This window comes from Erinaceus europaeus, chromosome 12 (assembly GCF_950295315.1).
Source record: "Erinaceus europaeus chromosome 12, mEriEur2.1, whole genome shotgun sequence".
NCBI classification, from domain to species: Eukaryota; Metazoa; Chordata; class Mammalia; order Eulipotyphla; family Erinaceidae; genus Erinaceus; species Erinaceus europaeus.
Genome location: NC_080173.1, coordinates 24,720,683 through 24,745,703, shown reverse-complemented (window position 1 = coordinate 24,745,703; position 25,021 = coordinate 24,720,683). Strand labels below are relative to the sequence as shown.

General features: G+C 40.5%; 1 protein-coding gene across 4 annotated transcripts in view; it reads right to left on the bottom strand.

The window, feature by feature from the left end:
• ADAMTS9 (ADAM metallopeptidase with thrombospondin type 1 motif 9) overlaps positions 1-25,021 on the bottom strand; it is a 196,666-nt gene that overhangs the window by 83,367 nt on the left and 88,278 nt on the right. For all 4 annotated transcript variants that reach the window (XM_060202966.1, XM_060202965.1, XM_007520619.2 and 1 more), the window contains 8 exons: positions 23,506-23,716; positions 22,583-22,747; positions 19,911-20,075; positions 17,402-17,521; positions 14,353-14,457; positions 14,051-14,218; positions 11,203-11,469; positions 3,240-3,401 (listed from right to left, as the gene is read on the bottom strand). In XM_060202966.1, the coding sequence (XP_060058949.1) occupies positions 3,240-3,401; positions 11,203-11,469; positions 14,051-14,218; positions 14,353-14,457; positions 17,402-17,521; positions 19,911-20,075; positions 22,583-22,747; positions 23,506-23,716 (1,363 nt within the window). The remainder of the gene's footprint in view (positions 1-3,239; positions 3,402-11,202; positions 11,470-14,050; positions 14,219-14,352; positions 14,458-17,401; positions 17,522-19,910; positions 20,076-22,582; positions 22,748-23,505; positions 23,717-25,021) is intronic.

The window sequence follows — 25,021 nt, the reverse complement described above, 5'->3', positions numbered from 1 at the left end:
ATAATGTTCATGCATTTCTGAGGCTCCAAAGTCCCAGGTTCAATCCTTAGCACCATCATAAACCGAAACTGAGAAGTATTCTCTCTCTCCTCTGTCTCTTTCTCTCTTTTTTAAAATAAAAAATATATTTATTAAAAAAGAGTACAGTTTTTTCCTTTGAATATACAAAACCAAAAATTAAGCAAAAATTCAAAAGTCTCTGTGCCAAATAGAATAATGAAAGTCAGTTCTGTTTTCTGGTATCACTTAAGAAGTCACTCCCCTTAGACTATTCTGAGAACTACATGACGTTAGAGTATTTTATATTTGAGAATCTTGGGCTAGCTCTGGCCTTCCCTTCAGATGACTAAACAGTGTGGTGGGAATGCTGGATAATGTTTTGACTCCCAGCTAGACCCAAACTTCTGAGGCAGGAACAAGTTGTGTTTCTTGGACGGGACTACTGTGCTCACATCCAGGAACACTGACATTCATGTTCCCTGCTGTGTCCAGGCCAGCTCTCCCAGAGACTCTGGAGTGGTTTGGTCCGTGCTGTCAGCAAGCAACCCAGCAAATGTGTGTACTCTGTTGGCTCCAATCCCATAACAGAAGCTTAATCACAAATCCCATAGGACAGCACTATGTGAGCAGTTTTGGGAAACCAACAATATGCCAATCTCAAAGCCTGACTCCCCCTTCCTGCCTTTCAGCAGAGCCCTCCAAAATGACGTACTGTCATGAAAGTTAACAACAGTAGGAGAGGGTTATGACTGCCTGTGACTACTGGGTTACGTAGATGAAACTGTGGATGCATGATTTCAGTTAGCTAGGAATGTGAGCTGACATGACTTCCCATCTTGATGTTGAGGTCTCTGAGATGTTAATTCTTGTGTTTTATTCTACACATTTTGTAGTCAAGAGAGTAAAGATAGAAACACCCCTAGTTACTGCACCAAAGTAAAAGACACTGGGGCTGGGGGGAGGGTTCTGGTCCTGGAACATGATGGCAGAGGAGGACCTAGTGAGGGTTGTATTGTTATGTGGAAAAGCTATACATGTAGTGGTCTGGGAGGTGGCGCAGTGGATGAGGCATTGGACTCTCAAGCATGAGTTCCTGAGTTCAATCCCCAGAATCACATGTACCAAATTGATGTCTGGTTCTTTCTCTCCTCCTATCTTCCTAATAAATAAAATCTTTTAAAAAAAGAAAAGTTATACATGTATAGACTATTGTATTTTACTGTGGACTGTAAACCTTTAAACCCTCAATAAAGAAATAAAAAGAAAAGAAACACCCAAAGAGCTTTCAATATGTGCTCCCCTTGCAGACTCAAGAATGAAAAGATATAATTTTGGTTAATTAACAATAAACATCATACCTAATATAGTTCTAACCTTCCTTTTATAAAAATGGCATCACTACTAAAAAAATAGTCACTAACAGAAGAAGCAATGATGAGTAGCACTATTGTAATAGTTAATTTTGACTAAAGGCTATGTGGTCGGCATTTGATATATGTATATATAGCTATATATACATAACTATATTGTAGTTCTAAATGCTATGAAGATGGTGTCATTATTTTCTCCATTTATAGATGAAATACAGGAATTTAGCAGCAAGGTCACACATTTCATAAGAGCCAGGGCTGGAAATGGGGCCTAGTTTTTTCTCATTCAAACACTTTGTGGTCTTTCCTCAATCATAGCAAATAACCTTTAAAAGGTAAAAGCTGAAAAATTTCATTTGAATAATACACATTCTTTACCATAGAATTTTTTTTTTTCCTCCTCCAGGGTTATTGCTGGGCTCGGTGCCTGCACCATGAATCCACCGCTCCTGGAGGCCATTTTTTTCCCCCTTTTGTTGCCCTTGTTGTAGCTTCGTTGTGGTTATTATTATTGCCCTTGTTGACGCAATTTGTTGTTGGATAGGACAGAGAGAAATGGAGAGGAGGGGAAGACAGAGAAGGGGAAAGAAAGACACCTGCAGACCTGCTTCACCGCCTGTGAAGCGACTCCCCTGCAGGTCGGGAGCCGGGGGCTCGAACCGGTTTCCTTACGCCGGTCCCTGCGCTTTGCGCCACATGCGCTTAACCCACTGCTCCACCGCCCGATCCCCTACCATAGAATATTTTTAAGCATATAAATTAGTACGATGTTTAAATTTGACAGGAATATTTTTTCTGGTTTCATCAGTGATTTGAAATACTGGGAAACATTGTCTATGCACCAGAAATATACCCCAAACACTGAAGAAGATGGCAATGTACATATATTTTCACTTTAAAGATGTACTTTTTTTTTTTTGCCTCCAGAGTTATCACTGAGGTTTGGTGCCTGCGCTACAAATCCACTGCTCCTGAAGGCCATTCCCCCCACCCCCATTTTTGTTGTCCTTGTTGCCTTGCTAGTTTGTTAATGTTGTTTTTGCTGTTGTTGTTGTTGGATAGGACAGACAGAAATCCAGAGAGGAGGAGAAGATGAGAGGGGGAGAGAAAGCTAGGCACCTGCACACTACTTCACTGCTTGTGAAGTGACCCCCCCTGTAGGTGGGGAGCCAGTGCTTTCACTTCGTGCCATGTGTGCTTAAACCTGCTGTGCTACCACCCAGCCCCCAATATGTATATATATATTTTTTCCTTTTTTTTTTTTTTGCCTCCTCCAGGGTTATTGCTGGGCTCGGTGCCTGCACCATGAATCCACCGCTCCTGGAGGCCATTTTTTCCCCCCTTTTGTTGCCCTTGTTGTAGCTTCGTTGTGGTTATTATTATTGCCCTTGTTGATGCAATTCGTTGTTGGATAGGACAGAGAGAAATGGAGAGAGGAGGGGAAGACAGAGAAGGGGAGAGAAAGATAGACACCTGCAGACCTGCTTTACCGCCTGTGAAGCGACTCCCCTGCAGGTGGGGAGCCGCGGCTCGAACCGGGATCCTTACGCCGGTCCCTGCGCTTTGTGCCACTTGCGCTTAACCCACTGCGCCACCGCCTGACCCCCAATATGTATATTTTTAATCAGCAGAGGTTAACAAACAATTTAACTAAAATTTCTCTGTATTATTTCCTAATTTTCCTCTCTTATATACCCAAACTGCCTCTAGTGGCTATGTGCACTTTCCACATAGTCTAGAGTTAATACAGATTTTCCACTTAGTACCATATAAAACTTAAACTAGAGTTTGCTCTTCCCCTTTAGGTTTAGCCAGCATAACAGCTCTGTACCTTTTCCAAGGACATACAAAGAAATAGTTCACTCTCACCTCTCCCCACCTGCCATAAACCCATTGAGGACACGGGCCAGACTCGCAGACTCTCTGTTCATCAGGTTTTATTCTCTCCTCGCAGTCAGTGGCGGTGTATCCATTTTCATCCTGACACACAACAACTCTTCTCTGGGACCCACCAGCACAGGTACTGGAACACTGAACACATCAAACATCAATCAACAGTTTAATCCCCACCTCAATCTCCATTTTAGGAAAACAAAAAGCAGGGGTTGGAAAGTCAAGAGATAAATGTGACAAGAGCCAGAGCCATTCTCGAGTCATCCACAGTGGACAAAAAGCAATCCTGAAAACATCCCTTCATGTCTTACAAACACCCCCAGGGCAGAAACAAGTGTTCAGTGAGTGGGAATATCTTGTGACTTCCAAAGCTGACCCATTCATAGTCCTCCTTTATCCTCTCCATCTCCGAGAGGCATGCAGGTGTAGACTAACGCCATAGTCTATTGAGAAATTCTTTAAAAAAAATTCAAGTGCTTATTTAGAACTGACATTTGAGTTCCCTTTCAACACAGGAGTAGAGTTACATGCCTAAGGAATTGCCAATGACTGAAATTAAACTTCCATATTAACTCCACTAATTACCTGGGGACAACATCATGGAATGTTATTTAGAGATCATTTCCTAGCAGGTAATATTTCCTGCTCTACCCCTTCATAATAGCTACTGCAGTGGCTAAATGGTAGCGAGATTAGTTTTAACTGTTTAATTGTTTACTTTCCCTATAACCACAGTTGAATTCCACACTGACAACTCTCTCTTCAGGTACACTTTCAGTCTAGCACTCCCTCTTATGGTTATCCTAGAATTATATTTGCATTTCAGTCACTTTCCCACACAAGCTTCTCATAGCTCTCGTATTTACATCTCAAGCGTGCTTTCCTTCATAATTTCCTTATCTTTTGAAACCCAGTGTGTTATCTAGTACCCTTCACTCTGACCCTCAACTCACAAAATAAATTTGTTTGTAAAACAATGCTTTACCCCTCAAAAGCAATGAAACTTTTAGGAATCACCAGGCTTCAAACTGCAATTGCAACAATGTCTTTAAGTTTGGAGGTCCTGGTGGCTGATTTGTACTTTCTGTCAAATCCTAGCTCAAACCAGTTATTTCAAATTACCTGCAAACTGTTGTTTCTTGTTGGTTAGCTTTTTCTTTTTCTTTTTTTTTTTTTTCTTTCCTCCAGGGTTATTGCTGGGGCTAGGTGCCAGCACTATGAATCCACTGCTCCTGGAGGCTATTTTTCACCTTTTTGTTGCCCTTGTTGTGGTTCTTATTGTTATTGTTGTTATAGCTGTTGTTGTTGTTGGACAGGACAGAGAAAAATTGAGAGAGGAGGGGAAGACAGAGAGGGGGAGAGAAAGACAGCTGCAGACCTGCTTCACTGCTTGCGAAGTGACCCCCTCTGCAGGTGGGGAGCTGGGGGATCGAACCGGGATCCTAACATCGGTCCTTCTGCTTTGCACCATGTGTGCCTAACCCACTTTGCACTACTGCCCAGCCCCTTGGTTAGCTTTTTCCACAGAAAGAGGTGAATCTAACCTTTTGTGTATTGCACTGTTCAGTACCTCTGCCTATATGGGTCAAATTAGGAGTGATTTTTAAATATATTGAACTTAGCCTTGAAATTCAGAAAAATAAACTAGATGAATAAAATCTGTCTGCTGTCAATGCCCATGTCCAGCAGAAAAGCAATTACAGAAGCCAGACTTCTAACTTTCTGTACCTCATAAAGATCTTTGGTACATACTCCCAGAAGGGTAAAGAACAGGGAAGCTTCCAATGGAGAGGATAGGATACAGAACTCTGGTGGTGTGAATTGTATGTCTCTTATCCCACAACTTTGTCGATCATTATTAAGTTACTTCTTCTAGTGTTTGCCCTTCTTCCGTAGCCAGTCAACAGGTCAGGTTGAAAGCTGTCAGGAGCTGCCTGTTGCTGGCTTTGAAAGTGACTGGGATCCATGTGGATTCAGTCGGCTAGGAAGGATCGTCAGTTTCCCCAATGAATGGGTACTCACGGGATGCACAACAAGAAGGTCGATTCAAACAAAAAATAAAAATAAATTCTGAGAAAAACAAATTTTGATTTACAAATACCTATTCTTTGAGGGTTCTGGTATAATTATTCTTTTTTTATTTTACTTTTATATTTATTTATTTATTTATTTATTGGATAGAGATAGCCAGAAATTGAAAAGGAAGGAGGAGATATAGAAGGAGAGAGATACCTGCAGCCCTGGTTCACCACTCACGAAGTTTTCCCCCTACAGGTGGGGACCCGGGTCCTTGTGCATTGTAGCATATGCATTCAACCAGATGCACCACCCAGCCCCAGTATAATTATTCTAAACATATATATATATATATATATATATCAGGAGTCCAGTGGTAATGCAGCAGGTTAAGCATGTGTGGCACAAAGCGAAAAGACCGGCATAAGGATACTGGTTCGAGCCCCTAGCTCCCCCACCTGCAAAGGAGTCACTTCACAGGTGGTGAAACAGGTCTGCAGGTGTCTATCTTTCTCTCTCCCTCTCTGTCTTCCCCTCCTCTCTCCATTTCTCTCTGTCCTATCTAACACCAACGACATCAAATAACAACAGCTATAAAAAACAAGGGCAATAAGAGGGAAAATAAACAAATATAAATATATATATATCTTTCTACTTCTAAACACCTCTCTACATTAAAAATCTAAATAAATAGAAATGGTTTTCTTTTATACTAAATGGTTTTCTTTGTAGACCAAAATTTAAAATGCTGGGAAAGGACTTCCCTATTATAAACAAGGTATATTTATTCCCCTGAGCTTCCCCTGAGTATGTATATTTATTTATTCCCCTGAGTATGTATATTTATTTATTCCCCTGAGCTTCCCCTGAGTATGTATATTTATTCCCCTGAGCTTTTCCTTGGATAATTTTTTAACCAAATCACGGCTCAGCTCTGACTTATGGTAGTTGGGGGGGGGGGGTTGAACTCGGTATCTTGAAGGCTCAGGTATGACAGTCTTTTCACTATCTCCCCTGCTTTCTATACTTTTGATTGTTCTTTAATTGTATAACCTGTGAGGGATAGTATCTAAATATGATAAATTCCTGAATGGAGTACTCAGTATCATTACTTGTGTCCCCATTAACTTCAAAAGCAATTAAAGTTTCTGGAAGCAATAGCTTTTACATGCCACATGATTTGCTTCTTTTGAAAATCTGGCCCAGAATTTGGAGATAACACTTATCTGGGGTCAAATAATTGTACTTTATTAAGCTATTGAACCCAGGGTCTGCTTAGGTCTTTAACCTCTCAGACACAGCTGCAAGGTTGTACACAGTCTTTATTTATTTATTTACTAGATAGAAACAGCCAGAAATTGAGGGGGAAGGGGAAGTAGAGAAGGAGAGAGTCAGAGAAACACCTGCACCTCTGCTTCACCACTTGTGAAACATTCTCCCTACAGGTAGAGACCATGGGCTTGAACCCAAGTCCCTGCGCACTGTAATGTGTGCTCAACCAGGTGTGCCACCTCCTGGCCCCCAGCCATTCCTGAGGTCCAGTTTTATCACTGTTGGGACTAAGAGGGCTTCTTAGTTACATTCCTATGATGCAGAATTTCATTCCGAGCTTTCATCAGTTTCTCTGTTCTCTTTGAATGAAATATTTTCCTAGGCCAACGTTTCTTTGCACAAATTTTGTAACTGTCACCCACAATGGAGAAATAAGAGAGAACTGTCTTTCCTTATTTTTAAATATATTTTCTGTAAAACATTTTTATTATCTTTATTTATCTACTGGATAGAAAGCGAGAGGGAAGGGGGTAGTAGAGAGGGTGATAGAGAGGGAGAGACACCTGCAGCCTTGCTTCACCACTTGAAAAGCTTTCCCCCTGCAGGTGGGGACCAGTGGCTTGAACAATGCACACTGTCACATGTGTGCTCAACCAATTGCACCACCACCCAGACCCGAGAGAATTGTCTTTATAGAAGCAGGAGGTTCACAGAGAAGCAAGATGGCCGTTCATCCTTTTTACAGTCTGCTTTATGTATGTCCCCTCACATGTAGTAACACAGTTCTCCTGTAAGGAGTCATTCCTCCAACAATGGATATAAGCTTGGTGGAAATGTTTACTATTGAATATATACATATATCTTCCCATGGGTCAAAGAACTGCCAAGTGGAACAAGCTGGGATAATCAGACTTTCCTGGTAATCTAATTGCTGATTAGAGTAATTCAAACATCTTCCAGAATTGAACAAGTCCCAGTAAGATGAAAACTCCCTGAACCAATTATCCTGGTATTATTATTCACCTGGTAGAGCACACACATCATGCACTAGGATCTAGGTTCAAAGCCCTGGTCCCCAATAGCAGGAAGGAAACTTCTTGAGTAGTAGAGAAGTGTTATAAGTGTTGTAAGTGTTCTCCCTGACTCTACAAAAAGAAAGGGAAAAAAATGAACACAAAGTAAAACATAGATTGCGTTTGGTGCATTGCAGCAGAGCAGAGGACTCTGGGGACAGAGGGAAAGGGAGGGAAGGGAGGGGGCTGGGTGGTCTTTAGGGTCCTGGTGAATTACATTTGGAAAAGGCTCTAACTAGGGGATGAGAATGTTTTGCAGACACCTATCACAGGGAGATGAGAAATTGTACCTGTGTGCCAACAACTGTACTGTAATCCATCCCCCCACCCTCAATAAAAGAAACAGGGAAATAAAGGTCATTATACAGCCTGACCAATAACCCCGGTGACAACAAAAGAAGAAAAAGAAAATAAATATTTACAGTAACTACTCTGTCTAGAACAGGGTTTACTAAATCACAACCCAAGGGCCATTTATCTTTAAAAACAAAGTTTTAGGGAGTCGGGTGGTAGTGCAGGAGGTTAAACACACATGGTGCAAAGCACAAGGACCAGCGTAAGGATCCCAGTTCGAGTCCCTGGCTCCCCACCTGCAGGGGAGTCGCCTCATAAGCAGTGAAGCAGGTCTGCTGGTGTCTAGCTTTCTCTCCCCCTCTTCGTATTCCCCTCCTCTCTCCATTTCTCTCTGTCCTATCCAACAACAACGACAACAATAATAACTAAAGCAAGGGCAACAAAAAGGAATAAATATATAAATATTTCAAAAAATAATAAAGTTTTATTGTTCAAAAGCCACACGTACTCATTTCTGCTTTGTCTGTGCCAGCTTTAGTATTACAATAGCAGAACTGGACAGTTACCATAGAGATTGTATGGGTCACAAAACCAAAAGCATTATCTGATTCTTCCTAGTATAAAAAATGTAGACCTCTGATTTAGATGGTACCCAATGATGCTCTCTCCAGTCCCTTTTTGCTAGAGCTAAATTATAGTTTTTTTTTTTCCTGGTTTGCTTTCTCTTGAAAGTGTTGGTGAATTTGTTTTTCTTATGCTTATACCAGAGACCCCTAATTGTCACAGCAAGCTGCACACAGGGTTCAGGTTTATGCAAAAATATACTATAAAATGATATTCTTGCTTCAGAACCCACTGCACACTTTAAATTCCTATTTAGATTTTCAATCCTGACTCCATGTTTACTGCTCATTGCTGCCTTTCCTGCAAAGGAAGTCAGGAAGACCACATACAGTTTGTGTACTCCGCCATGCAAAAGTGCACGTACATCCACACACTCCTGAGAGTAAGTCAGGCACATCAAACTAGTACTGAAAAATCACATTGTACTGACTTCAGCCTCACTTAACTTAGAAGGAAAAGAAAAAAAAAACCCAAACAGAAAACAGCCACAATGGGGGAAAGAATGGCATTGTCCACTGCAGCAAAAAGGTTACCTAATCCCCTTTAATTGGGCACCCAATGCAAGGCAGAATCATTTAATCTTAAAGGAATGCATCATTCCCAAATGTAGTCCTAAATAAGAATAGCTTTAAGATTAAAAAAGAAAGAAAGAAAGAAAAGTTTTAGTGCTAGTATTAGAACACACGTGTGTGAGTTTTGAAGGTCTTCAACCATAAAATTCACAGAACATTCAGGGATTACCTCCATGGCTCACACGTTAACTTCAAAGAAGCCTTAGAGTGGGAGGCTAGAGAGAAGCATGGGATGGAGAAGGTCGTGGGCACCTTGGGAGATGTACTGTAGATAACCAACAATCACAGTGCATGAAAATGCTCAGTGGCTAATCAGTATTCATAGGAAAGTAAAACTAATTACTAGCATATAACCACAGTGGGAAACAGACTGCTTCTTTCTAATACTTTTCAGTCCAAAAATAATTAAACCCTAAGATCATTAGTAGGAAGAAACTAATAGTAAACAATTAAAAAGAAGACCCCTGAGTGATTAGTGAAAACTAAACTCCCAGGCCTCACCATCCTGGAGTTACCTCAATCCACCTGTATTTCCAATAGACATGCCCAGTATCATCTCCCAATATAACAACTTTTTTTCCTGAAAATCATTTATTAAAAAAAAAAAGCTACAATATTCAATAGCTATTTTCTTTTGAAGATTCAGTAATATTTAAAGTCATCCAAATAGGAAGGACAAAGATAACAGTAATAATAAAGATAGTAGTCAGATTTAATTTATTAAGTCCTCACTCTGGCAAAGCACTAGATTTGCATCACCGTATTTAATTTTTTAAAACAAATTAGGAAAGTTACCTGCATTTTACAGATAAGGAAACCAATGTTCAAAGTGGGATGGGAATCCATCTAGGACCCTAACAGTGAAGATACAGACCCTTGGTTACAATAGAAGCAGCTTCTCTCAGAAAACTTGCAGATAACCATTCTGTTACTAAGGTACTTCTCCTTCGAACACAGTTTTTTACCTAAATTTAGAGTTCCTCTCACTTCTACTACCACAAAGTATACAGCAACCCTGCCACTTTAAGACTACATTTATCTGGAAGGTTGTAAGAAGGAAAATGACATTCACTAAGAGCTTCTTTTTAGGTCCAGTATACTGCTCAACATTAGGGCACAGGACTTGCTGACCTGATGTCTCAGGTTTAATCCCTGGTTTAAACCAGAGATGTGGTGCTATAGATTGCTCATGTGAGTGAATAATTTTTTATCTTTTTTCTGGTTTTGGCCACCAGGGTTATCACTGGGGTTCAGTGCCTGCACTCTGAATCCACTGTATCCCACAGCCATTTCCCAACTTTTTATCTTTTTTTTTTTTTTTTTTGATAGGACAGGGAGAAATTGAGAGGGGAGGGACAGACAGAGAGGAACCTCTGCAGACCTGTTTTATCTCTCATGAAGCTTCCCTCCTGCAGGTGGGGAGTAGGGGCTCGAACCCAGGACCATGCATATGATAATGTGTACCCTCCAGCAGGTGTGCCACTATCTGGCCCCCATGGATGAATTTTTAAAAAATTTTTTATATTTATTTTATTTATTTTTTTCCCTTTTGTTGCCCTTGTTGTTTTATTGTTGTAGTTATTATTGTTATTGTTGTTGTTGGATAGGACAGAGAGAAATGGAGAAAGGGAGGGGAAGACGGAGAGGAGGAGAGAAAGATAAGACACCTGCAGACCTGCTTCACCGCCTGTGAAGCGACTCCCCTGCAGGTGGGGAGCCGGGGTTCGAACCGGGATCCTTATGCCGGTCTTTGTGGAATGATTTTTTAAGAGCTTCCTTTCAGGAAACTTCCTCTGCTGAGAGCTGCCTGCCATGATCAGGAATGATGATCATGGTCTTCAGAGCATCTTCCAGAAAGCCATCAGATCATGTCACTCATTGGTGACACACCCTCCTCTATCCAATTAGGATGCATGAAGACTGTAGTATGTAACATACTGACAGAGACTGCAATTGATTCAGATGAATGAAAATACACTGCATCAAACTTTCTGAGGGGAAAAAAATGCTCCAAAGTTCGTATCACAGTAGCAATTTTAAGCAAAAGAGAAGAAAGAAAATTAGAGAAAGAGTTCAATGAATACTCACTGCTCCCCAGGGACCAGTCCTCCACTGGTTTCCACCAAGCACATGGGTGCCTGGGCTGGTGCTTCTGGGACGATAGTCCTCATTTTGGAAAGGGCGCTGACCAAGGACATCAGCTGGGATCCTTTGAGGGCAGGGCTGCATGGAACAGTCCTGCTTAGTTTCTGGAATATATTCCGGATCACACTCGCTCTGATCGATCACACGGTCACTGTAGTTGACACATAGTACTTGGCGGGTGGCCCGACCTTGCCCACATGTCACGGAACACTGTGATAAAAGTTCAGAAAGAAAAATGGTCAGTCACAAACACCTGTATGTGTATTTTCTGTAAACAGTCAACCACTCACCCATTTGCTGAAGCCAAAAACTTTGGTGGCATCTTTGTCTTGTCTCCTACTTCATCTTCACATTTAGGAAAATCTGTCAACTCTGGATTCAAAATATACCCCCAACCCAGCCATTATCGAACCATTTCCACCATCACCTCTTGCCAGTAAGGACTGTAGTGTTCTTTCAGCTTGGGCTTCTCTTTACCGTCTTGACATCCCCCTCACATCTAACCCTTCTGGGTACATTTCTCAAACCTGACCCTTGCAACACAAGTCAGGTAAAGTCATTCCCCCTAGTGACTCCTCAGCTCACTATGAATAATGTCCAAAGTCCTTACCTTCGCCTAAAAAAAACCTCTGGTTTGATTTATCTCCAATCATTCTCTGCTCACTGTATTCAGTGCTCTGAGGGTTACTTCCTGATAATGCCAACAACACCTTTACCTAAGGGGTTTTGCACTGCTGCACCTTTTGCCACACAACATAGGTATCTATGGAGTTCACTTAAAAAAAAAATAGAAAGCCTTTTTTGAAGAGTATTCTAATATTTATTACTGGATAGAGACAGAAATCAAGAGGGAAGGTGGTGGTTGACAGCGAGAGAGAGGGAGAGATGGACAGACATCTGTAGCATTGCTTCACTTCTCATGAAGCTTCCACCATGCAGGTGGGGACTAGGGGTTTTAACCCAAGTCCTTGCACATATCAACATGTATGCTCAAGCAGGTGTGACACTGCTTGGCTCCTATTGCACACTCCTTTGTCTCGTTCAGGTCCTGCTCAATACAGTGCCAGGCCTCTTCTGACCAGCATATCCAAAAGCACAACCATTAATCAGCCTGACTTTTTTCCCATTACCAAATATGCTGGCTTATTACACATCTATTTATTTATTTCTTCAGTGGCTAGAACTTTCATTGGAATAATCTCTATGAAGGTAAGGCCTTTATTTTTTTGATACTCACTGCTTTATCCAGTCAGTTTTTATAAAACTCCAGTAAGCAGACAGATAATTCTGATAAACTATCTGATGGTTCTGATGGACATCTGGGAGGCTCAAAATCTTAAAAGAGAAATTATCTACCATTTATTTTGTACTAAGAATGTGGCATGTATCTGAAGTAATTCTCATAACAACTCTGATGGTAAAGATCCTTTTTGCTCTTTTAAAATGGAGACTCGGGGGCTTTAGCAGGTTTCTCAAAATTATACACAATTCTCTTTAAATCCACATCTCAAATTTCCCCTCCCTTTCTACCTGGCGCGTGAGAAAGTCATACATCAGAAAAGGTAGCAGCAACAAATGCTGGAGAGGTTGTGGGGACAAAGGAACCCTCCTGGACTGCTGATGAGAGTGTAAATTAGTCCAACCCCTGTAGAGAGCAGTCTGGAGAACTCTCAGAAAGCTAGAAATGGACCTACCCTATGATCCTGCAATTCCTCTCCTGGGGATATATCCTAAGGAACCAAACACAACCATCCAAAAAGATTTGTGTATACCTATGTTCATATCAGCACAATTTGTAATAGCCAAAACCTGGAAGCAACCCAGGTGTCCAACAACAGATGAGTGGCTGAGCAAGTTATGGTCTATATACACTGTGGAATACTACTCAGCTATTAAAAATGGGGATTTCACCTTCTTCACCTCATCTTGGGTGGAGCTTTAAGGAATCATGCTAAGTGAGATCAACCAGAATAAGAAGGATGAATATGGGTTGATCTCATTCACAGACATAAGTTGAGGAACAAGAACAGAAGGGAAAACACTAAGAAGAACTTGGACTGGATTTGGTGTATTGTACCAAATTAAAAGACTCTGGAATTGGGGGAGTGGGAGTTCAGGTCCTGGAATATAATGGCAGAAGAGAACCTAGAGGGAGTTGAACTGTTATGTGGAAAACTGAGAAATGTTGCACGTGTTCCAACTACTGTATTTTATCATGGTCTATAAACCATTAATCCCCCAATAAGAAAAATTTTTTTAAATAATCATGTTGTATAATTTGCCAAGTGAAATAGGCAAAGAGGTGGAAAACAATGGTTTCATTTGCATGTGGAATATAAAAGCAAACAAACTTGCAAAAAATAGTAACTAGAATGTCTCTTAGGCTATGAAAAGTACAGTGGTTATGGTATGTAAACACAGGACTTTGGATGTGGTATGGTAACTCACACACACATACATATGAGAAACTATACCCCTAAAATCTTTATAATTTTGTAAAACACTGCTAAATCACTAATAATATAACTATAAAAATAAATAAAAGTATATTTTCCAACCAATCCAACAGAACAGGGCTTAAATAGATTTCTTGTAAGCAGATTTACATATTTTAAGTACACACATCTGGTTAAGATCTATACCAGCTGAATATAGGTGGAACAGAATAATTTAAATCACAGACTAAGTCCAGTTCTAAGATAGGATTCACTGACATTTGGGACCCCCTCCCTTATCATCCCATTACTGTTCCCTCAGTCCTTCTCTAAGGCCAAAGAATTCACTTGCTTACAGGGCTCCAGTCCAATGCTTTCCATCGCCCACAGGGGGTCACAGAACATTCCTCATTCGCCACTGGTCTTGACAGGGTTGCACAGGCACTCTCATCAGCCACAGATCCATTCTCATCCCGACAGCTGACATATCTCATCCGGGTACCTTTTCCACAAGTGGCTGAACACTGAGTGTTGGAGTAAAATGACACAAATACTTACTTTGGAAAAGTCACTATATGATTGAAACCCACTTTCTCTAGTCAAGTCAGAATATTCCCACCTCTGCTCCCACCCTTTTTACTTCCATTCTAATTCTTACTGGAGTCCAAGACCCAAATCGCCACTGGGTTCTTGGTACAGCATGCATGCTTCTTCCTGTATCCGGAGCAACTGGAGGAGAGTGACATGGTGGTAATTCACAATCCTAGATGTGAGATGGGGCAAAAAGTCAGTTACATGACTGCTTTAACAACTTTAAGCATGATATATAAAAATATTGTTAGCCGCCAAGTTGTTAATGCTACTAAGATCTCATCCTGACTTCTCTGGGCAGAGAATCTCAATTATGCATCCTGAAACCTCATCTCTCTAGAGCCCTACCCCCTAGAGAAAGATAGAGACAGGCTGGGGATATTGATTGACCTGCCAATGCTCATGTTCATTGAAGAAGCAATTACAGAAGCCAGAACTCTTACGTTCTACATCCCCAGTAGAATTCTGGTACATACCCCTGGAGAAGGGAAGATGAACAGAGGACTCAGAATTCCAATTCCATCAAGACCCAGAGAGAGAAGAGGAAAAAAGGAAGGATATTCAGAAGTAGTAATAGATATAGGTGTGACTTAAAAATGAAGAGAAGGCAGGACCATAGAAAAAAATGGAGATATATATATTAGTCAACCCGTATCTGTTGACTGGGAACTGTTGTAGTTTCCAATGGAGGGGATGGGGGAAACACAACTTTGGTGGTGGGAATGGTGTGTAATTATACCCCTGTTATCTCATAATTTTGTAAATTAATATTAAATCACTAATATATAGAAAAACTTACCAGCACTGAAAGAATATATATCAGGTTGAAGAAGCCTAAGACCTCAGATGTCAGTAATTCTGGACAAGTCATCTGACACTGTTGATTCACAATTTCTTTAATAGTTGGTGGGATATAATCTTAATCACTTTGATATAGGGAAAGAGGCTACATAGCCTATGTAAAGATTTTTAGGTGGCCAGGCAGTAGTGCACATAGTCCAAAGCACAAGAACCCATATTAGGATCCCAGTTTGAGCCCTAGCTCCCCACCTACAGGGGGGTGTCCCCTTCCCAAACAGTGAAGCAGGTCTGCAGATGTGTCTTTCACCCCCCTTCTATCTTCTCCTCCTCTCTCAATTTCTCTCTGTGCTATCATATATAATATATATATAGCCTCCAAGAGCAGTGGCTTCATAGTGCTGGCACTGAGCCCCCCAGTGATAACCCTGAAGGCAAAAAAAAAGAAAGAAAAAAGAAAAATATTTTTAAAACCACATTTATTTACTTACTCATATGAAAAGAGAAAAATAAAAAAGATTAAAAAACTGCAATATGTTAAGAGAGCAGGATGTCCTAAAAATTTATCTTAATATTTTTACTCTCTCAAGTCTCACATTTCAATCAGACTCCTAATCAGAATTTGCTAACCCCAAACTTGATTTCTGAATTTACCTAAAGATCATCTCCATCGTCCCAAAGGTACAATCTAGATAAAGAAGATGTATTCAATATTCTAGTGACTTGAATATATGTAATACCCTTCAGCCACTCAGAGGAAAAATCCCTATAATTAACTGAGCTCGTTCGTGTGTAGATATATTCGCCAGTCCACAGATGGGAAAACAGAAGTACACAACTGTTCACTACCATACCCCTCTCCAATGGTTATCAAACATTCCTTGATTGGATCCACGCTCCTTAACTGCCCAAGACATGATAGACCTGGTAGGTATAGAATGCTGGGGTCTTGTTACTGAACCGCCTGATGCATCCTTCACTTACAAACCAAATGGGTAATTATGTTTCTTGACACCAGATTTTGCCTATTCCTCATTTGCGGTCCAAAGAAAGTTACAGAGAACCTTATACAAAGTAGAAAAATGGGGCCAGAAGGTGGTGCACCTGGTTAAGCGCACACGTTCCAGTGCGCAAGGAGCTAGGTTCAAGCAGTTAACCAGGACACCATGCTTATGTCAGGCATATACATACACATGGGAATATCTTTAAGTCTTCATACTGGTAAAATGTAGCACACAATTAGAAAGTAAAGTTTTAGATACTTAACTGTTTATAACTAATTTAAAACACCACCTATTATGTTATAGGCTTATCTATAGAAACTTATTTTCTTTCTCTCTCTCTCTTTTTTTTTTTTTTTTTGCCTCCAAGGTTATTTCTGGGGCTCATTTGAGTTATTTGAGGCCTGCACCTCAAATCCACTGCTCCTGAAGAGCATCTTTTTCTGTTTTATTGGATAGGACAGAGGGAAATTGAGAGGGGAGGGGAAAATAGAGAGGGAGAGAAAGACACCAGCAGACCTGCTTTACTGCTTGTGAAGCAACACCCCCCGCCGTAGGTGGGGAGCAGGGGGGCTTGATCTGGGATCCTTGCTCAGGTTCTCGCACTTCATACTATGCGCAGTTAACTTGGTGCACCACTACTTGACCCCCCTCAAAAATCAGTTTTTTTCCAGCAGGGTTTCATTGGCGCTTTATGCCTGCTTAATTCTACTGCTTTCAGTAGGCCTTTTTTATTTTTTCCAAGTAAGGTTGAGAGACAGAGAGGCGAAGACAAATGGAGAGAGAAGGAGAGCCAGCATAGCTCTGTTCCACTGTTTTGGTGCTACTCATACCATGGTGCTATAAAGTGGTGGCTGATGGGTTTGAACCCTGGTTTTGGTATACAACAAAGTGTATACTTTACCAAGTAAGCTATCTACCAGTTATATCTACTTTAAAAAAAAATGTAACAATCAGATCTTACAAGGTGGTAAAAGTCAGCTCAAGCATATTGCTACTTGAACACAGGACACAATTTGCTAAATCATGTTAATGACATCATTTTCCAAAATATGAATCCAACAAAAACAAGTCAAATAATCAAGACTTGCCACCCTGTAAGAATCAAAACAAAACTCAAATACACATTGAATCAACAGTAAGCAATAAAATCAGTACATCAAAATAGTAGTCAAGTAGTAAAGGTGTCAATGTACTTTAAGTAACTAAGCCAGCTGGGTTCTCTACCTACCTACCTACGATATGACTTCTGTTTTAACTAAGTAGTGGTATCCTAGTTCCTAAAGGCAGTAACTGAGTTGTAGAGAAGGGACTTACCTGGGTATCAGTTGGTTTAGTTGCTGCATTGCAATCACTGTCATCTACTACTGACATGTAAGTCCCAATGACACACTTCACTGCTCTTAGCTGGTATCCCTGCCCACAAGTGACACTGCACTGAAAGACAGAAATAAAACACAATGGGGACCAGGTGGTGGCACAACTGGTTGAGCGTACATGTTACAATGTGCAAGGACCCAGGTTCAAGCCCCAGTCCCCACTGCAGGGGGAAAGCTTCACAAGTGGTGAAGCAGTGCTGCAGGTGTCTCTCTGTCTCTCACCTTCTCTATCTCTCCCTTCCCTCTCGATTTCTGACTGTCTCTATCCAATTAATAAAGATAATTTTAAAAAAGAAATAAAACACAATGTACACAGGAATCATCAACATGAATGAATGTATCAAAGTCAGTATTTATCCATACAACAGAATACAGTCATAAAACAAATGAAGTGCAGATATTACAAGAACCTTGAAGATTTTTTTGTATGTAAAAAAGTCCAGACCAAAAAAATAAAAGAATTCCAGACATAAAAGGTCATGCTTATATGATTCTACCCCCCAGCTAAATACTTAGAACAAATAAAGCTATGGAGGTAGAAAGCAAATTGTTGGTCATTAGGGGGAAAGTGGGTGGAAAAAAACACGATTTACTGCCTAATGGATAGTTTGGGATAATGAAAACATTCAGGAACTAGGTAGGGCTATACTGGCACAGAATTATGAACACATTAAATAACACTGAATTGTTCCTTTAGCTTTTCTATATGAGTTATATTTCAATGAAAAAGTACTAGATAATATGCATGCTAATGTCAGTTTAAAATACTAGAAGAAAAACAAATTATTAATAATCTACAATGTATAGTTAAGAGAATATTTGATTCTCTTCTTTTATGCTAAATTACATTTTGCAAAATTTATCTTATGAACATGGGTTATTCTTAAGCAATACTTTGAAAAATAGTGCATTATTCTAATTTATATGTTCAGGCAATGGAAGAAGGAATTTCTGTTTAGAATTGGGTTGAATTTCATACATGGATGAAAATAGGTCTGTCAGTTCAAAAAGTTACTGTATTCAAATCTTAACAGTGACTCTGAGCTATGTTTTATTCTTCTACTCCTCCTCCTTCTCCTACTTTTTTTTTTTTTTTTTTTTTGCCTCCAGGGTTATTGCTGAGGCTCAGTGCCTGCACCATGAATTCATGGCTCCTGGAGGCCATTTTTCCCCCTTTTGTTGCCCTCGTTGTTGTAGCCTTGTTGTGGTTATTATTGCTGTTGTTGATGTCATTCGTTGTTGGATAGGACAGAGAGAAATGGAGAGAGGAGGGAAAGACAGAGAGGGGAGAGAAAGATAGACACCTGCAGGCCTGCCTCACCGCCTGTGAAGAGACTCCCCTGCAGGTGGGGAGCCAGGGGGCTCGAACTGGGATCTTTACGCCGGTCCTTACGCTTTGCGCCACATGCGCTTCTACTTCTTTTTCCCCAAGGTTTATGCAGTTTCAGATGAAGAGGCAAGATTTTGAAGGACAAGTAGACTGACTCTCCCTGCTTATTCAGTGTGATCAGACTGTACTGGTCATTCTGTTGGGGAAATAGGAATGGGGAAGATGCAAAAGGGTCCATTCTCATGGTAGAAATAGTAAAGTGTAATAATAAAGCCAATTCTATTATTTTGTGCACATTGGAAATAAATACGTAAGTCAAGTAGCCATGGCTATGACTGGACAGTGTGGAGGGAGAGTCATTTTTCAAGAGATTACGTAAGTGACAGCAGACAGCTGTTTTGCTTCTCTGGGGAACTCAGTGTGCTACTTAAATAGTACTCAGAAAGCTTTTGCTTCTATATTAGGAAAGACTTAATTCTAAGAGTCAGGACTTCTCAAATACTAGCTCATAGAACACTTTCCCTTTCTCCTTTAAGGATGGTTCAAGTTAAGAACAGGGGAAGGACACACTAAATGACTAAAAAAAATGTCCTTTTAGAGCAAGTGGATTCTGTATCCTCTGGTCTGATTAATTCTCTTTGAAGAGTCTGACTTATTTCTGAGACAGAGCTTTGAAATTGACACATGAGAAGCCAAAACATCTCTGCTAAATCCCAGTTCAGCCTCTCCTGCAAAGGACTCTGGTGCTGGATCATATTGTGTAACTGACCCACAGTGCAGTGGTATATGAGGAGATAACATCAGCCAGACTGCAGATCTGTTGTGAATTTGTTCACATGCTCATGTGCTGAAGCCAGTGTTTTAACCCTAGGGTGAAGACATGCATGTAGGTTTGCAAAGGGAATAATCAACTCCAGGAGAGCAAGTGGCAACCTTCAGAAGTGGAGCAGAATGGTTGCAGAATTTCCTGTGCTTGACCTGGCGCCGTGGAGGTATAGTGCCTGTGGAGGTATAATGGCACTGTGGTGAAATCCCTACCCCTGGAATTTGTTTCTCTGCAAGTCCTCTCCAGATAAGAAAGAAAGAATGTAGTTAAGAACTTTATCATTCAAAATACCTGTCCCCAGGGACCTGCCTGCCAGGACGCACATTCTGGCTGCTGACAGGCCTGCATGGAGGCTGGCTTGGTCTCAGGGTCACACATTCTATCATTTAATCGATCTTCACCAAACTGACACCAGACCTGGCGGTGCTTATGCCCTTTTCCACAGGTGACCAAGCACTGTAATAAAAAGTACAACCATTCAGGGTCATTGCTGAACAATGTACTGAGATTACTGTGATATTCATTTATTAGCAGGAACAGATGTGTCCTTTTCCTAGGGCAATTACAAACTCTCTCTTCTTTTCTCTTCCTCTCCCTCTCATCTGTAAATACAGAAGGCTTATTTGTTTCCACCCATCTATCCATCCATCCATCCATCCATCCATCCATCCATCCATCCATCCCATCCATCCATCCATCCACTGTCTATTTATTTAAGCACTAGGCAAGATGCAAACATTAAGTAAATTTAACACAGTACCATACAATGAAACAGTGAAAAAACAGCATTCATGATTTATTCAGAAACCAACAAGAGTTTTAATCCCACTACAAACAGCTATAATACTGAGTCAAATAATTTCTCCATATTTTAGTTTTTTATCTCTACAACGTCTACTACAAAGAGCTGTGGATAATAACTGGAGAAAATTCAAGGAATATGTATTCATTTAGTAAATGTTAAATATGTTCATTTAATAAATGCTCATTAATAACATGTTCATTTAATAAATGTTACATATATGTACTATTCACCAAGAAAATACACACACACACACACACACACACACACACACACACACATTTTGCCTCCAGGGTTATCACTGGGGCTCGGTGCCTACACCCTGAATCCTCTGCTCCCAGAGGCCATCTTTTTTCCATTGTTGTTACTGTTGTATTATTATTATTGTTGCTGTTGTTGTGGTTGGATAGGACAGAGAGAAATCAAGAGAGGAGGGGAAGACAGAGAAGGGGAGAGAAAGACACCTGTAGACCTACTTCATCTCTTTTGAAGTGACCGCCCCTGCGGGTGGGGAGACAGGGGCCAAAACCGGGATCCTTGAGTGGGTCCCTGTGCTCTGCATTATGTGCACTGGACCAGGTGTGCTACCACCCGACCCCCATGAATATGAAATATTTAAAAAATATAAAGAGAAAGAGAAGACTACAATAATTCCAAACTCATACAATCCAAGGTTAATCATTAAGGTATTTTTGTTGTTGTTGTTTTTGTCTTTATCTAGGAACACTGGATCATACTGAATCTACAGTTTGGTATTACTTCCATTTATCAGGCATTTTTGCTAAGGTCTGCTACATCATTTGAAATGATTTATTTATTTATTTATTTATTTATTTACTCCAGGGTTATCGCTGGGGCTCAGTGCCTGCACTGCGAATCCACTGCTTCTGTGGCCATTTTTTTCAATTTTTTGGCTAGGACAGAAAGAAATTGAGAGGGGAGGGGAAGATAGGGAGAGAGAAAGATAGACACCTGCAGACCTGATTCACCACTTGTGAAGCAACCCCCCTGCAGGGGACCCAGGGGCTCAAATGGAAATTTGAGCAGGCCCTTGAGCTTTATACTATGTGCACCCCTCCCCCATGATTCTTTAGCTAGTACTAGTTGCCTAAGTAAAATGTAACCTCAGTACTTTCTTTCATCTTAAAAAAAAAATCAAATACTAGAGTTTAAGGAAAGGCAGCTTGTTAATACAGAATGAAAGCACTAGGCTTATAGCTAATTTATCCAGGAATCAGATACTGTTAATCACATGCACTGTTACTTATCTGTTGTTTCAAGGGTATTAATGGTATCTTTTTAAGATGCACATTTTATTTGATGCTGAAAGTAAACAGTTAATATTGAGCTAACATTGATGAGATAAGGAAATGCATGTAGAAGCTCTAACAGGGAAAGACTTTGTTTTTACCCCATATTCCTGCCATGGCCCATAAATAAGGAGCTTCTGTTTCCTCTGTTCCCTACCCACTTGTTTCCACAAAAGACAGTGGGAAGGAATTTGGACGCAGTCACCAGGGAAAGAACCTCATTGGGTGTGTTAACAGATAGTGCTAATGCTATACCACAAAGTAAAAAAAAAAAAAAAAAAAGAAAAAGAAAAAATTCTCTGCTTTCTCTCTCTATTTTGGAGTCACCTGTACCAAGCAATAGGTTTGCCTTGTGCTTCATTAGATAAAGAGCAAGACAGGTATAAATCTGGAATTTCAAGACTGGTCCTTTCTATTTTCTCCGAGTTTTCTAGTAGCAATTGAATGGGTAACTCAAGACAGGTTACTCACTAAGACCTGATTTTCCCATTTTAGAGAAAAGAAAGCAGAAAGCTCACTTTTCAAACTTCTGATCAAAGCCAGTGCCAGTGCCGCTTCATAGTTACAAAAATTCTGACTTCCTTTCCAGCAGCTTAGCTAGGGGTTAAAAATAATGAAAGGTGAGGGATTAGAGCTCCAAAATGATGAGCAGAGGCTACTATGGTAGACAGTCCAGTCAAAACCAATGTGCCCTTAAGGTTGCCATGGCCAAATTCAAGAGACACTCATGAACATTTAGTTGTTCCCTTAAGAGGAGGTACAAGAGGAGCACAGCAATTTAGCCCTCAATGGAGAGGGAGAGACTAAGAATCAGAGATGATCCCAGAGAAATATTGGCACTTCTTTCTTACCTCTGACCAGTCTCCTGTTTTCCAATGTGGACAAGGGAACTCATTGCAACTGTGAGTGGTGACTTTCTCTTGATGACTGCATTTGCTTTCATCCAGCAACTCATTCTGGGTGTTGACACACATAGCCCTTCTCCTCTGAGTTCCACCACCGCAGCTTTTAGAACACTGAGAGGGTAAAAAAAATAATAATAACAAGTAAAACCATTGCTGAGATTCTTATTAAAACTATTTAAGTTTCTGGCTATATTGACTTGTCCTTCCAGACGTGAAGAAACAAGAAACTAACTGGCTCTGAACAATTCTAGTGGCTACATGGGGGATGTCTGTCCATGCTATCTATTTATTTACCAATCTTACATTGATGTCAATACCAGTGAACTGATCTAGGAAAGTAAGATCCTATGTTGTTAGTAGAATATAGAAAAGTGGTTGTCTGGGTTGCCTACTATTCCTAATTTTCTTCTTCTTTAATATTTTATTTATTTTATTTTGGATAGAGACACAAAGAAATTGAGAGGGAAGGGGAAAAGGGAGGGAGAGGAAGCAGAAGGGAGGGAGAGAGGGAGAGAAAGAGAGAAGGAGAGAGAGAGATGCCTGCAGCACTGCTTCACCACTTATGAAATTTCCTCCCTATAAGTCGCAGCCTGGGGCTTGAACCTGGGTCCTTGTGTACTGAAATGTGTAATGAAAACTACCTGTCCCACTGCCCCAATCCCCAATTTACTATATGCTATGCTTATCATGATCACAGGCATTACAAATCCATCATCATGCTCTTTTCTGCTAAGTTTGGATTGGGTTAGGCACTATAAATCAATCATGGTTCTCTTTCCTATATAAGCTAAGTTTAATGAGGTTTCTCAACACAGTCCCACAAGCAAACGTAACACCCAAGATGATTCTCTTGGTGAAAGCCAACTTACTTCAGTCCAAGCAGAATAGTGCCAACCACCTGTGCTGCATTCTCCTGAGCATTTTTCCTGGTTGTTTGGTTTGGGGTGACTGCTACAAAAACTGTCATCAACCCTTTCAATGCTCCCATCTAGCCTGCTGTACTTGGCACAGTAGATGTCTAGTGTCCGGTAACCCAAGCCACACTGTGCACTGCACTCACTCCTGCCAGCCACGTGCCACCTGTGCATAAACAATGAGGAGAAATATATATGTCAGCTACATTCAACTACTGGCAAGAGCTCAGTTCCTTAATGCAAATATCTTGAAACACAAAGCTACAGCCATTATCTGAAATCCATTTTTAAGCCACTACACCTATGAATCATTAATTTCTTTTCATGGCAGCCAATCTACACAGAAGCTACAGAATGACAAAGGTTCTGTCTTTGTGAAGACTTCCACCTGATACAGCTGATCTGAAATTCAAGCATCCAAAAAAAATGATATATATATATGCAAAAAAATCTATTTTATATTTGAAAGGGTCATGCAACCTAACATTTCTTATCAAATAGACACCTCCTAATAGAGCAAAATTGTTGGAAACTTTCTCTAGGAAACCTCATTTTGTCTGGACCAGAAAGTACTGAACAAATATAGTGTGAATTAAAAAGGAATACAAGATTAGGATTGCCATTATGAATCTCAAGAGTGCTAAACTCTAAGTATATTATTACTGTGAATAGAGACTAAGTTTCTTAAAAACATGAGATATAGTCTACACAACCCATTCACACAATTTAATAACAAAAAAAACCCTTATATTTATTTATGCTAGAGAGAAAGGAGAGAGAAAGAACTACAGCATCACTCTGGCACACGTGATGCTGGGGATTAAACATAGGACTTCATGGCTGAGAGTTAGTTGAACACTTTATCCACTGTGCTACCTCCTGAGATGCTCATTTCCACAATTAAAAAAAAAATAGGGGCCAGGTGGTGGCTCATCTAGTTAAGTGCACAATATTACCATACACAAGGACCCAGGTTCGAGCCCCTACTCTCCATCTGTAGGGGGGATGCTTCACAAGCAGTGAAGCAAGTCTGCAGTCTTTCCCTTTCCCTCTTTATCTCCCACTCCTTTCTGAACTTTCGTCTGTCCTATCAAATAAAATTGAAATAAAAGAAGAAGAAACAACCACCTGCAGTGGTGGATTTATGTGCAGGCACTGAGCTCCAGCAATAACCCTGGTGGCAGTAAAAAAAAAAAAAACAAAAACAACAAAAAACAGAGGCATTTTAGGTACACAGTAAAATCAAGAGGAATGTACAGAGATTCCTATTGCACCCACTAGTTTCAAACATGCATAACCTTCTCTATCAACATCTCCTACTAGAGTGGCACATTAGTTACAACTGATATGTCCAAACTCATACTTCATTATCACCCAAAGCCCAGTTTGCATCAGGGCTCACTCTAGGTGTTCTATAGTCTATGGGTTTGGGAAAATGTATATGTGCGCCGTAATAGTCTCATGTAGAGTA